This window comes from Suricata suricatta, chromosome 12, assembly GCF_006229205.1.
Source record: "Suricata suricatta isolate VVHF042 chromosome 12, meerkat_22Aug2017_6uvM2_HiC, whole genome shotgun sequence".
Taxonomy (NCBI): domain Eukaryota; kingdom Metazoa; phylum Chordata; class Mammalia; order Carnivora; family Herpestidae; genus Suricata; species Suricata suricatta.
The window spans coordinates 82,079,186-82,094,285 of NC_043711.1; the positions used below are offsets into that span (position 1 = coordinate 82,079,186).

The window sequence follows — 15,100 nt, forward strand, 5'->3', positions numbered from 1 at the left end:
TCTCTCTCTCTCTCTCTCTCTCTCTCTCTCTGCCTCTCTGCTCCTCCCCTGCTTGTACTCGCCCCAAAATAAATACACATTCAACAACAACAACAAAATAAGGAAACAGATCCAACTAGGGTACCACACAAGAGATTTTGTGTGGCACCTGGGTGGCTCAGTCAATTGGGTGACAGGTCATGATCTCCTGGTTCATGGATTCAAGCCCCAGGTCAGGCTGTTTGCTGACAGCTCAGAGCCCAGAGCCTGTTTCAGATTCTGTCTCCCTCTCTCTCTGCCCCTCCCCCTGCTTGTGCTCTGTCTCTAAAATAAATAAACATTAAAAAAAAAAAAAGAAATAGATTTTGTCCCTGGGTTGTCTCTGTGTCCTCAGAGCCTAGTGTAAGGCTTGTTGCCTTCATTCCCATCACTCCCAATACTTTCTTCAAAATGCCATGTTTCTACCAAGCCAGAGTAATATTGCTTCCAGAATTCTATGACAGCTGTCGTAGAGAACATGAAAAGTTTGATCAGTCCTGTCAGAGACGAGTTGGGATTTGAAAGAGAGAAACCAAGACTTACTGATAATCATAGAGGAAGGAGTGAATTCCTTCTGCCCTATGTAGATGGTACTAATTCTCTAATTCTTCAAAAGTGTATAAATTTTTAAAAAATTATTTTTTAATTTTAAGGCTCCACACCCAGCGTGGGGCTTAAACTCACAACCCTGATATCAAAAGTCATATGCTGTACCCACTAAGCCAGCCATATGCCCCAAAAATGTATAAACTTTTAACTTTTCATGTTCAACACATTGAGCTTTGACTCTGCACTAGGACACAAAGGGAAATAAAGCACAGTCTTCCCGTTGAGGGGATTTACACCTTGTGGGGGCAAGAGACAAGTCAACCAGTAATTCAAGTTCAGTATTACAGATGTCACTTTACTCTTAGAGAGGCATATAGAAATTAGGCTGTCAGAGAAGGCTTTCTGTCTGGTGTCATCTTGTTCTGTGAAAGCCTTTCGAGGAGCTGAGCTCTGTTGGGTGGGACCCAGCACCTGGAACACTGCCTTCCAGCTCCTGCCTCTTTTTTCCAAGGCCAACTTGCCCCTGCTGCAGCGAGAACTGCTGCACTGTGCTCGAGCCGCCAAGCAGACCCCGTCCCAGTACCTGGCGCAGCACGAGCACCTTCTGCTCAACACAAGTATTGCATCACCTTCAGACTCTTCAGAGCTGCTCATGGAAGTGCATGGAAACGGAAAGAGGCCCAGTCCGGAGAGGTGAGCAGAGAAGTGCTTTGTGGTCCTGGCTTTCCTGGAATTACTCTACGCTTCCCCTTTGCTGTGAAAGAGAATTTGATGACTGTGGTTATATTATCGGAATGGACTCAGAATTTCCAAGGTTGATATTCCTTTGTCCCAATATCAGGGACCGGAATGGTTCTCAAATCTATAGGTGTGGCTCCCAGACACAAATATTTTTCAGAAATTCTTTAGTGACTCTGCACACGCCCAGTGAGAGACTCCACTCTAGGGCATTCCATGGCCCACTGCTTCAGAGCCATCAGAAATCGAATCTGTCCAAGGCATTTTTCCTGATGTGTGAAGTCTAATAATAAAGTATAACAATTACTGATTGATACTTGGTAATGAATCGCCTTTACTTTGAAGATTGAAATCGTATTAATTCTGGAAATCTCAGTATGAGTGATCGTGTTGGTCAAGGAAGCAATATTTTAACAGCAGTGGAAAATTTGTTTTCTGCCTCCCCCCGGGGACATTTCAGTTCATGTCTCATGTCAAACCTTTCCTTACCATCTTCCTGTTAGGGAAAATGCATAGCACAATACATCTCGCAGAGTAGGTGCTCAGGAAATGTTTGCATGAACACGTGTTTATGTACTTCCCGATTTTTCTGCAGGAGGGAAGAAAGCAGTTTTGAAAGAGAAACAATTCCTCCCGAGCCTCCTGCCAAGAGAGTGTGCACCATCAGCCCTGCTCCCCGGCACAGTCCTGCCCTCACTGTGCCCCTCATGAATCCTGGGGGCCAGTTCCATCCTACTCCTCCACCTCTTCAGCACTACACGTTAGAAGATATTGCAACTTCACACCTGTATCGTGAGCCCAATAAGATGCTAGAACATCGAGAAGTTCGTGATAGACACCACAATCTCAGTAAGTGACATGAGCAGCATGTTGAAATCCGGTTGGAATTCAGATTGAATCTTTGGGTTTCTTACCTATTCAGTTATAAAGCAAAATAATACGATCATTGCTTTTTTCCACTGATAATGTAAAACTATATTATACATATAAAGAATAATAGAGTTGTATTGATTTCATTGGGAAATTGATCTCCCTTCATAATTTGTTGCTGTTATATGATAGAAGTGGGATTCAGTAAACGCACAGTGAAATAGTCACTGAGGAGATATCATTTATGCTTAAATGGTGCAGAAAACTAGAGAATTGATCAAACAAATCAACTAAACTATTAACATTTTGGAAACTGGGTGAAGGATATATGAGGATTCTTTTACTGTTCTTGCAGTGTTTCTCTAACTCCAGATTTATTTCAGAGTAAAGTGTTTTTTTTATGTTTATTTATTTATTTTGAGAGAGAGAGTGCAAGCAGGGGAGGGGCAGGAGAGAATCCCAAGCAAGCCCCACAGTGTCAGCACAGAGCCTGACATGGGGCTCCATCCCACAAACCATGAGATCATGACCTGAGTCCAAATCAAGAGTCAGATCCTTAACCGACGAAGCCACCCAGGCAACCCAAACTAAAAGTGTTTTTAAAACTAAGCAAAAAAGATAGGAATTATGTGATCTTAGAACGAAAGCTCATAGATGTTTAGGTCAGGAGGTGAGACAGACAAATTTAAATCTTGGCTCTGAATCCTAACTAGCTGTGAGATCTTACACAAGATGATTAGGCTCTCTGAGTCTCCGATTAGTCATCTCTAAAATAGAACTAATACTTCCAGCTGTGCTGGGTCATGGTTACATTTGGAATGCCTGGCACATGCATCCTCAGTAACCATGCAGTCTAGAGAAAGGCAGAAAGACCCCTAACCTTACCCAAGAGTAGTTTTGAACAGAGCTTATTGTCATGCCCTCATACAAGTTCACTGTAGAAGGTGTTTTTTTTTTCTTTCTCTAGTAACTGCTGAGCATGTCAGAGCAGAGAACCAAAGGGCCACTTACTTCCAGGGTTTCCCCTACATTTCCATCTGTGGGCTACTCCGTGGAGTAAAAACAGTTACAGCACATTTGCTTGTCCCCATTCTGACTTAGGCTCACCCGTACCTTTCGGAGGCGTGGACCATAGTCCTTCCTGCAGTGGTGGCTGAGTGGTGAGGGCCACGACAGTGGTGCTCTCAGCGCCCAACATTTACCGAGTCTTAGGTACTACTGCTTAGATCGCAGTAGATGTACATCCTCTCATGTTGTCCTCACAGTGGTCCAGTTGTTACCTCCTTTTCACAGATGAGAGATGAAGAACGTTAGCCAGAATCACATTGCCTGTATGCTGGGACTCGTCCCTGGCAGCTCTGTGGTCCAATGCCTTTTCCCCACGTCTCTCTTTTTATGTTAAGAACTAGGCTTTGCTATTGATTTCTTCTGTATTCATACACACTTTTTTTTTTTAAGTTTCTTTGAGAGAGAGAGAGAGAGAGAGAGAAACAGACAGCCAGTGCTGCAGGGGAGGGTCAGAGAGAGTGGAGAGGAAGACACAGCATCTGAAACGCAGGCTCTAGGCTCTGAGCCCGATGTGGGATTTGAATCCACAAACCACGAGATTATGACCTGAGCCAAAGTCAGACACTTAACTGACTGAGCCACCCAGGTGCCCCCTCATACACACTTTTTAACTAGTTTGATCCATTATGTTCTGAGAGAAAAGTATACTAACAACAAGCTGTAACTGCATTGTTGTCAGATTTTCCTTTCATTTCTAACAATTCTAGAAGAACTTTTTTTTATCTTAAAGTGTTCTACTTGAAAGATCTTCAGTCCTTTTCCTTGATGGTTTATTTAAGGTTTAACCATTTGTCTTCAGGCTAATTGTAGATTATTTAATTTTCCCCAGTCCTCTTGAAAACGTAGGCCCTAGTTCTGAGTTCTTACCAATCCACTTACCCCTCTCATTGCAACCGCTCCCCTTTACTCTGCTAAAATGAAATTTTTGGATGCTATAGCCTATCTTAGACCCATAATTGTAGGATCAATATTCTAAAGCATAATATATAGGAAATTATTGTGTTTGTGCTCAGGCATGGCTACAGAAGGAGTTGTAAGGAAGTGAGCAGATGCTTACATGGATGCAGGATCACTATCAATACAATACCTGTAACCTTAGACTGGTAACAGCTGTATTAAATTAATAATTCCAATACTAGGGCACCTGGGTGGCTCATTCGGTTAAGCATCCAGTTTTGGCCCAGGTCATGAACTCACGGTTCGTGGGTTCGAGCCCTGCATCGGGCTCTGTGCTGACAGCTAGCTCATGAGTCTGGAGCCAGCTTCAGATTCTGTATCTCCCTCTCTCTCTGACCCTCCTCGTGCTGTCTCTCAAAACTAAATAAAAAACATAATAAAATAAAATAATAATAAAAATAACTCTAATACTATGAGCAATATTGTCGTATGTGACATGATTTTTCAAAATAGTGGACAGCTCTTAATTTAGTATACCTTTGATTCACACAGTCCTTGTATTCCAGCATATTTCAGTATAAATCAAAACCATCCAAAAAAAAATTTTTGGTAGGGGACACTTGGAAGGCTCAGTCAGTAGAGCATGCAGATCCTGAGTATTGTCAGTTCAAGCCTCATATTGAGCATAGATCTTACTTAGAGAAATACGTGTATTTTGTTAGGATAATAAATGTTATAATATTATATTAAATATATATATATTACGTAATGCTAAGTTGTTTCTAAGTGCTTATGTGGTAGCCACTCTAGTTGTGATGATAAAGCATTTATTTGCATTGTGCCACATCCTTCCCAACATTTAGTCTTACATGACGATCTAACTTTTTCCAGTGTATGGATATGAAATGCTATCTTAGTAAAGATTTTGTTTGCACTGTGACTACTTAGAAGTTTGAATGTCTTTTCATATGTGTATGGTCCATCTGTGCTTTTTGTCTGTGGCATACCTGTTTATTTCTTTTGCCTATTTTTCTTTCGGGCTATTTGTCTTTCATAGTTGATTTGTAGGTATTATTTAATATATTCTAAATGGTAATTTTTTTGTTGGTTTTATGCCATTTTGTGGGTCCCCCACTGCCTTGTGAATCATTGTCCTGGTAGTATGCTCATTGGTGGTATGGTTGTGTTATGTATTTAAGTGGTAGAATTCTGTATATTGTATTCTTTCCTCCTTCTTGACATTTACTCTCTACTTTCTAATAGGTCTAAATGGAGGCTATCAAGATGAGTTGGTAGACCACCGTTTGACAGAAAGGGAATGGGCTGATGAATGGAAACATCTCGACCATGTAAGAATCTTACAGTGTATAATTTTCCTATTACATTTAATTCTTATTACAAATAATAAGAGTATATATGCCTAAAGTGAATTTAATCAGAACCACAGTGTCTGCCATAAAAACTTGATTTATCAGGGCGCCTTACTGACTCAGTCAGGATAATTAATGTTCCACTCTGGATTTCAGGGTCACAAGTTCAAGCCCTTCAAGCCCCATGTTGGGCATAGAGCTTACTTAAAAAATAATAATAGAATAAATTTTAAAACTTGGTTTATCTACTACTCCCCTAACTAGAGAGCTAAGAGTAACTCCCAGATCTTTTTCGTGGGGTAATCACCTCAGGATATAACCAAATGAAGTCATATAGTATAATGGTTAAAAACAGAAGTTGGGAGTTTGGGTCCCAACTTTGCTGCTTCCTACTTTGTATGGTGGGTAAGTTGTTTTATCATTTCTAGCCTTAAATTCTGTATCTTGAAAAAAAGGAAGAACACTGTTGTTTTTAATGTTTGTTTTGAGAGAGAGAGATTCCCAGGCAGGCTGTACATTGTCAGTGCAGAGCCCAGTGTTGGGTTCCATCCCATGAACCATGAGATAATCACCTGAGCAGAAATCAAGCGTCGGACATTCAACCAACAGCCACCCAGGCACCCCTAGAATCCTGTATTATTTGAATTCATAGGAAGGTTGTTCTAATATGTAAGGTGCTTACCACAGGTTCAGTATATAGGAAATGCTAAATAAATGGTGCTTCTCCAAAAACAAATGAGAATTGGTGTCCTAAAAGGGAAGAAAAGATGTACCTGCTTGAAATATACATACAATAGCTTTTCCTATTTGAGTGACATTGTCTCTGAGTATTATTTCTTTGATTGCACTCCTATGTAAAACTCTAGCTTATCAGATAACTTGGTGTGTTTCGGCAGAGATAATGTGGTTCACCATACATAGTGTTTAAAGGACTATATTATGGTGAGCCTCTGGCTGCTTCAAGTGTCTGGATTCTGGAAGAATCCAAAAAGTGTTATTTTGAAATCCAAAAAAATTATGTGCGTACATGTATTTAAAAATAAGCTGTCAGGAATAGCTTTCATATGTTGACTTGATATTGCTTGATGTGTAAGATACTTACACCTTCCTTCTTTACATTTTACCTATCCTTAAATTTCAGTCTTGGTTGTTCCAACGTCCTAATCTTATCTCTGACTTGCTCCCTGGCTTAGGCTCTGAACTGCATTATGGAAATGGTAGAGAAGACAAGGCGCTCCATGGCAGTCCTGCGGCGCTGTCAGGAATCTGATCGCGAAGAACTCAACTACTGGAAAAGACGCTATAACGAAAACACAGAGATGAGGAAGACGGGGAGCGAGCTGGTCTCCAGGCAGCACAGTCCTGGGAGTGCAGATTCTCTCAGCAATGGTAAGGGGAGACCCCCACCCAAGATGGCAAGAAGATGGTGCTAGATGGAATTAGAAAGACCCAGGTCATTGTGAAGAGTGTGATAAAATATGTCAAGGACTCAGTACCTGGAATGTTCAAGAAATAGTGTCTTCCACATGGATGATGGGAATATTTGTCATTTTGTTCATTTTCAACTCTTTCTGTTTGTGCTAGGTGATGATCAAAGAGTGGTTGTTAAAGTCAGCTTCATTGAATGTCCTAGGGACTCTCACATACATCACATTCACTCCTCAGCAGTAGCTCTGGAAACCTAAAAATGTTTACCTCACCTTCCCTCCTCTGTTTCCTACTTCCTATCCAGGAAAATACCATTTGTCGACCTCTATCTGGAGGCCTTTAAAAAAGTTCTACTATACCTTTACTGTACTAAGCTGGGTTATCAACCTGAAGCAGCAGAGATCAGAAGAACTGTTCAGTCAGTCCAGGGTACGTCCAGTACATCACAGCTATTTCCCCCAAAATGTTCTTTCGCATTCATCTAGTAACTGAACAAATGCCCTATCCAAAGACACAGCCAAATGAGGGGCCGTCGGTGATCAGACTTTCCCCCTACTTAACCCACTTCAAGCTCCCTCTTCTCATTGGGGAGAATGAATCTCATACCAAGACTGACTTAGCATGTTCCACAGAAGACAGATGTTAGTCTAAAAAAGACTTCAAGGGGCTCCTGGGTGGCTCAGTTGGTTCAGCATCTGACTCTTGGTTTCAGGTCAGGTCATGATCTCACAGTTCGTAGGTTCAAACCCCATATCCAGCTCTGCACTGACAGCATGGAGCCTGCTTAGGATTCTCTCCCTCTCTCTGCACCTCCCCTGCTCACTCCCTCTCTCTCTCTCAAAATAAATAAATAAACATTTTTTTAAATACTAATCAAAAAAATACAAAAGCCTTCAACAAAAAATGGGCAAAGACGTTGTTAACCAAAGGATCCCATTCCCCACCCCTCCCGCAGAGGTGACTCTTGAGACAACCAGAGATTAGCCATGTTGTGTGGAGATGTCAGAGAATACTTGGAGCTCCAGTGTGGTTACTTTCATAGAGACTTCAGAGCCCAGGGCACCCTGCTGGCTTAGAAAAGCACACAGCTCTTGATCTCAGGTCATGAGTTTGAGCCTCATGTTGGGTATAGAGCTTACATTCCATCCATCCATCAATCAGCACATACATACACACAACTTCAAGGCTCATCCTTGGGTATCCCTCACTGTCTAAACCTTGAAAAATAGTGCCTGTAACAACTTACAGAAACATCCCAAATTCGCCATTCAAATCGCAGACCTTCCACCAGTCAGTCTGGTGGGAGGCACCCAGTGCAGAGTGAGCTGTGGTCCTGAGGCAGCTCTTCTGCCAGGATGCCAGATCTTGCTGGGCCATTTAAACACTACCCTCTACTCATCCTTTTTTTTTTTTTTTTTTCTCCTTAGAGCAGTCGAGTGTGTGCACCAGCAGGGGAGGGGCAGAGAGAGAAGGTGGGGGGACAGAGGATCTGAAGCAGGCTCTGCACTGAGAACAACAAGCACAATGTGAGGCTCAAACTCACGAACCATAAGATCTTGACCTGAGCTAAAGTTGGACATGCAACTGACTGAGCCACCCAGGCACCCCACAATTATTAATTCTTAAAAAAAATGAAACGTGTTCAGGAAGATAAAGAGATTCACCTGAACCACCTGACCCAGCTGTGATTAGCATTTACATTAAGTACTGTAAATGTTGACTACTGGTGTAACAGAATTGGAGTAGATCTCTATTGCAGGGAATGGAAGGGGAAGGAATTGTGAATGAGTCCGGGGTGGAGCGGAGGTGGGGGTTAAAAGAGTGTGAAATGTCTGGTCAGTCAGTAATGCCCATAACTGAAAGAAAAATCAGGATGTAGCAATACCAGAAGAATCAGCTAAAGGAAGACACTTCACCACTGTTACAGTACAAAATAGAGGCACCTGGGTGGCGAGGCACCTGGGTGGCTCAGTCAGTTGAGCGTCCAACTTCAACTCAGGTCATAATCTCGTGGTTCATGGGTTCGAGCCCCATGTCAGGCTCTGTGCTGACAGCTCAGACCCTGGAGCCTGGTTCAGATTCTGTCTATCTTTCTCTCTCTGCCCCTTGCATGTTTGTGCTATATCTGTCTCCATCTCTCAAAAAGAAATAAATGTAAAAAAAAAAGAAAAAAAGAAAGAAAAGAAAAAATACACCTGACCGACAGAGAGGTGGTGCTTCTGCTGTGGTTTGGAAGACTTTAACCATGAGCACCAGCTTCTAAATCAGGCACTTTTCTTTGATTAACCCAGGCACCCATTAGATCCCACATGGGGACTTTTGGGAAATTCCTGATAGCCCTGGCCCCACCTCAAGATTCTGATTTAATTGGACTGAAAATGGGAACAGAATTGGGAACCATTCCTTTATGTATGCTACCGTTTAATTCCCAGAAGAGCTTTATGGGGTAAATATCACTGTTCAGTTGGAACTACATGGCTCATTGTAGAAAATACAGAAACTCCGAAGAATTTATTAGCTCATCATCCCACACCAAAGAATTTTCAAATGAGTCTGAGAATCCCTTTACAACTTTGCATTAATTTCTTGAAAACATAAGTTCATATTAAGCATGTTCTGACATCATTAGAGATTTTATAAATGTACTTTGAAAAAATTTTTTTTTTCCTGTTTTTTATTTATTTTTGAGAGACAGCACAAGTAGGGGAGAGTCAGAGAGAAAGGGAGACACAGAATCCGAAACAGGCTCCAGGCTCTAAGCTAGCTGTCAGCACAGACCCTTACACGGGGCTCGAACCCACGAACCATGAGATCATGACCTGAGCTGAAGCTGGACACTCAACTGACTGAGCCACCCAGGCGCCCCTATAAACGTACTTTTAATGATTATACAGCATTCTATCATGTAAATACACTGTAATTTCCTTATACCATTTTTGTTGTTAAACATTACATCTTGTTTCCTTGTTTCATTTTTGTTTTTCAGTGTGTAATGCAGTATTTAAAATCTTTTATATGTAAGGATTTTTTTGAACATCTTGCATTTCTCCCTTAGGATATATTCTTAGCTATAAAACTAATGGGTTGTAAATATAGACATTTTTGTTCATTTGATCTTGTTTTTGTTTTTGTTCCCCCCATGCCCCCTGACCCCATCTTGGTTCATTTTGATGGATGGGGTAGCTAATATTTATGGAATTAAATTCATCATTTCCCTTTACGGTTTGTTACTTGACTCTGAGCCTTATCCGAGACAACAAATTTCATCTATGTTATATTCAAGTATGTGTGTTTGGAATTAGCTATCTAACGTAAAATTTCCCAAATCGTTTAAATTTTCCTACTATCAATTAACTGATGCCCATCCTTTATATATTGAAGTGAAGTAATTATCTGATGTTAGATTTTGTTAAATACTTCAGTCTCTTCCCTTCATTAATCTTTCTCCTTTTTTTTATGTTTATTTGAGAGAGAGAGAGAGCGCACAAGTGGGGGAGAAGCAGAGAGAGAGGAGAGAGAGAATCCCAAACAGGCTCTGCACTGTCAGCACAGAACCCAACAAGGGGCTCGAACTCAAAATCTGTGAGATCATGACCTGAGCCAAAATCAAGGGTCAGACACTTAAACGGCTGAGCCACCCAGGTGCCCCGAAATGCTAGTGGTTTTTAGTGAACCAGCTGAAAATCCCGATTTCTGTTCCTTTCTGTGTTAGAGATATAAAAACGTTACTCTGCCTTCTGGAAATGTCATAACAATGCCCCTAGTTCCCAGCTGTGTCCTGAGTAAGCTCAGAAGTTCGTTTAGGGTCAAGTGCATCTCACCTTGTTCATCTGCTAGAGAAATAAAATGCTGGGGCCATGCAACTATAAAGGATATGAGCGAGGCACACTGCTGACTGAAATGAAGTGGCTTCTTGGCCGCTCAAGACTCCCCCAGGGCCCCGCAAGTGAGCACATGTTTCTTGTGGCATTTAATACCAGCAGCAGCTTGTCTTCCTACTCAAACCTTTTTTCTCACTTGTTTTCCTTATTGAAGATTCTTTTGAAAATGATCCACTACCTTCTCTAGCTTGTGTCACTTTGACTCTTCTGATCCTAGATTTTCCCCTGTATTTATTTCATGAATCTCATCCTTGAATTTCTAGGTGTTTGATAAATGGCTACAGGAATCAGGACCCTCACCTATGCTGAAGAGAGCCCTCCCGTTTAATTTCCTTGACAACAGTGGTAGCTCTTCTAAAGACCTCAGTGTCACAAGAAAGTATTAGTACCATCAACATTTTATATGTATGGAATTGCTTCTTGTGGTGATAGAAATGTTCTGAAACTAGATAGTGAGGATGGTTGCACAACCTTGGGAATGTCCTGTGGGCGCCCGGGTGGCTTGTCAGTTAAGCGTCCAACTGTTGGTTTCAGCTCAGATCGTGATCTCATGGTTCATGGGATTGAGCCTCATGTCAGGCTCATGCTGACAGCCCTAGAGCTTGCTTGGGATTCTCTCTCTCCCTCTCTCTACCCCTCCCCTGCTCGTGTGCTCTCTCGTACTCTCTCCCTCTCTCAAAATAAATAAATTAGTTAAAAAAACATTGTGAATGTACTGAATGTCTGAATTATATTGAAAATGGTAATTTTATTTGTGTTTTACACTATTTAGAAAAAGCCTCCCTATCCCCTCCTAGTTCTGTGGGGGATGCAGACGTGGGTTCTTTGTGCTGAGAGCCCCCGGAATGGCACAGATCCCCTCCCTGCCCCAGGGAGCTTCCTGCCTCATCACCAGTTCCTAGGCATCCCCATGAAACTAACCATTTTAGAAGGCTCTTCCAGCAAACATTTCATGCTGGGCTGCTCTCCCCTGTCACACTGACTGCTCCCCTGAATATGCTTTGCACTGTCGGTTGGTGCGTATTCAGAGCATAAAATTGTGGATTGGCCTCAGTAAAACATAAGGAAATGGGAAAGTCTTCTGGGATTGACTCCTTAAAAAAATGTTTTTAACTCAGTGGAACCACTTTTTATAAGATATTATATCTTAAGATCACAACAATCGCACACAAGCGTTTCACCTTCCATACTGGTGCCTTCCCAGCAACCCCGTGCGATGCCTCTTTGGTTCAACTTTGAAATGCACTGTTCCAGATCGGAGGATTTTCTTTACTACTTGCTTTTTACTTGTTTGTTATAAGCATTTTAAGAAAGTTTAAAGGAAACTCTTAAATCACATGTAAAAATTCAGTGTTGCCAAGAAACAAAAAGCCATTTTCTCTGACGTATCTGTAGGGTCGCTGAGAGAGACCTGTGCGTGATGTGACAGTTAGATTGGATTTGATACACACACACGCATACCCATAAGTATCTGTCTGTAGTTATTTTTTAGAGAGTATCTTAAAAATGCATACATGTTCGAAGAACATATAGGTAAGAGATGGAAGTGAAAATCACTTTTAATCTCACTATTTTGAATTGAAATACTGTTATTATTTGAGGCACGTGTGTGTGTTTGCGTGTTTTACAGCTAAATATTAAGGACACTATCTGATTTTATATCTTATCAGAATAATTTTTGCACTCAGTGAATATGTATCTTTGAATCTAAGTGGTGAGTCAGAGGTGTGATTTTTTTCATTAAAATTTTTTGTAAAAATAAAACTTGTTGATTTATAGACCGCTTCTAATCCTGTGCTCTTTATCCCTTTTGTAGATTCTCAGCGAGAATTCAACAGTAGGCCAGGAACAGGATATGTACCTGTGGAGTTTTGGAAAAAAACTGGTACGTGTCTATCTGATTGTAGGTCACATGTACTCACTGATTCGTGCGAGCACCGAGCACAGGCGTGGGGGGAGGGTGGTTGTCTCATAATTTTTCCCTCAGAACTCTAGGCTCCTACCTCTCCTTCAGCTTTCCCATACATCTGGACTGCCTTTCATGTGGCTTTGCAGGTCAAGAATTTGGAATGACTCTCTACAGTTCATCTAAGTCCTTTGCACACCCTTCTCCTGGGCCACCCTGAAGCATTACATAACCAACTTTTTCTTCCCTGTTATATACCTTATTTCTGGGCATACAGCTCAGTTCATTTCTGCCTGTTGTCTTCACTCAAATCCACACACACTGTGGCTACGCACTACCACATTTGGTTCATTCTGGTCTTGGAACAGCCCCTGCTCTTCCTTTCACCTTCGTTGTCCCCAGCTTTGTCTCGACTCTTCTTGGTGGGCCTTATTTTCTAGAAGACTAAAGGAGAGTGGGTCTGCCTATTGAGATAAGATAAGGGGGTTAACACCATATCCCTAATGCTTCTCTTGCCCAGGGACGAGCCTTCTTCTCCTTTTTAAATTTTAATTAATTAATCGATAGTTTAGAGAGAACATGTGCATGTGGAACGGGCAGAAGGAGAGAGAGAATCTTAAGCAGGCTCCATGCTCATCATGGATTCCAACATGGGTCTTGATCCCCCAACCCTAGGATCATGACCTGAGCCACAAGCAAGAGTTGGATGCTCAACCAACTGAGCCTCCCAGGTGCCCCGAGCTACCTTTTCTTTCTAACCTCCCTTTTCCAGTACCATTTTTTTAATGTTTATATATTTTTGAGAGAGACAGAGACAGAGTGTGAGCCGAGGGGACAGGAAAGTGGGAGACACAGAATCTAAAACAGGCTATAGGCTCTGACCTGTCCAGAACCTGATACAAGGCAGGAACCCACAAAATGTGAGATCACAACCTGAGGTGATGTTGGATACTTAACCTATTAAGTCATCCAGATGCCCTAGATAAGATTTACTTCTACAGGGGTGCCTGGGTGGCTCAATCGGTTAAGCGTCCAACTTTGGCTCAGGTCATGATCTCACGGTTCATGGGTTTGAGCCCCGCATCAGGCTCTGTGCTGACAGCTCAGAGCCTGGAGCCTGTCTTCAGATCCTGTGACTCCTCTCTGATCATCCCCTGCTCAAGCTCTCTCTCGCTCGTTCTCTCTCTCTCTCTCTCTCTCTCTCTCTCTCTCTCTCTCAAAAATAAATAAAAACATTTTAAAAAAAGGATTTACTTCTACAAAAGTTAATACTTGACGTTCATAAGACTCTTTTTGGAGCATCAAGACTATAATAAACAGACAAAATATATGAACAAATTGTGAAAAATAAGAATAGACATACTACCGATTATTTGTTCTTCCGGGCAGTCAGGAAGGTACAGGATGGGGGCACCTGGGTGGCTGGGTCGGTTAAGCATTCAAGTCTTGATTTTGGCTCAGGTTGTAATCCCATGGGGTGATGGGATAGCATTTGGAAAATCTTTGCAGTTGGAAATGGGAAAATGTGTATTGTCAAGAAGTAGGATAGAATTATGGGAAATGAAGAGAGCAGTTGTTAAGGAAGAGGGAAAGATTACCACGCACAAGATCTCCTTGATAACTAGGGATATTCTGCTTGCAAGATACTGGTGGGTTAACTGTGGCGAAGAGCTAGACGTTGGTGTTGAACCAGCTAGATTTGAATCCTTCCTCTGCAATGGTGTCTTCTATGACTTTAGATAACTTTGGCAAGGTAGTTAATTCAAACTATGACTCTTACTGATTGGTCCTTAACCTGAGAGGAAAAAATGTACCTCAGGGCATTATTATGTTGGTTTAAGACACCTATATCTGGTAACTAAAAGAGGCTTCTGGGTAGCTGTGGTGGGTCACGGTGGACCTGTGTGGGTACCGGGAGTAAAGGAAGCACAGAGTTCAGTGTCAAGTCAATTCAGCATCATCCCATGACCTTTGGAGTAAAAGTGGTTTTTTTCTTTCACTCTGGGTTTTTTAAAAAAATATTTATTTTGAGAGAGAGAACGCATGCACGAGTTGGGGAGGGGCAGAGAGAGAGAAGGAGGGAGAAACACAGAATCCGAAGCAGTTTCTAGGCTCTGAGCTGTCAGCACAGAGCCTGAAGCGGGGCTCGAACTCATGGACCAAGAGATCATCTCCTGAGCCGATGTCAGACATGTAACCTACTGAGCCACCCTGGCGCCCCAAAAATGTTTTTCTCATAAGGCTAGAGTGATGCGATGGAAGCCGAGGATGGCAGCCTAGAACACTCTCTTTAGATCTTCTTTGAGCTTACGCCATATGAAAGAACCAAACAGTAAAGGAGTTTCCTTAGGCTCTGGGCTTTCCAGTTCTGTGGA

General features: G+C 42.0%; 1 protein-coding gene across 3 annotated transcripts in view; it reads left to right on the plus strand.

The window, feature by feature from the left end:
* CBFA2T2 (CBFA2/RUNX1 partner transcriptional co-repressor 2) overlaps nt 1–15,100 on the plus strand; it is a 139,571-nt gene that overhangs the window by 113,711 nt on the left and 10,760 nt on the right. For all 3 annotated transcript variants that reach the window (XM_029917048.1, XM_029917049.1, XM_029917050.1), the window contains exons 5-9: nt 1,079–1,260; nt 1,901–2,154; nt 5,404–5,489; nt 6,704–6,899; nt 12,636–12,704. In XM_029917048.1, coding sequence (XP_029772908.1) covers nt 1,079–1,260; nt 1,901–2,154; nt 5,404–5,489; nt 6,704–6,899; nt 12,636–12,704 — 787 coding nt within the window. The remainder of the gene's footprint in view (nt 1–1,078; nt 1,261–1,900; nt 2,155–5,403; nt 5,490–6,703; nt 6,900–12,635; nt 12,705–15,100) is intronic.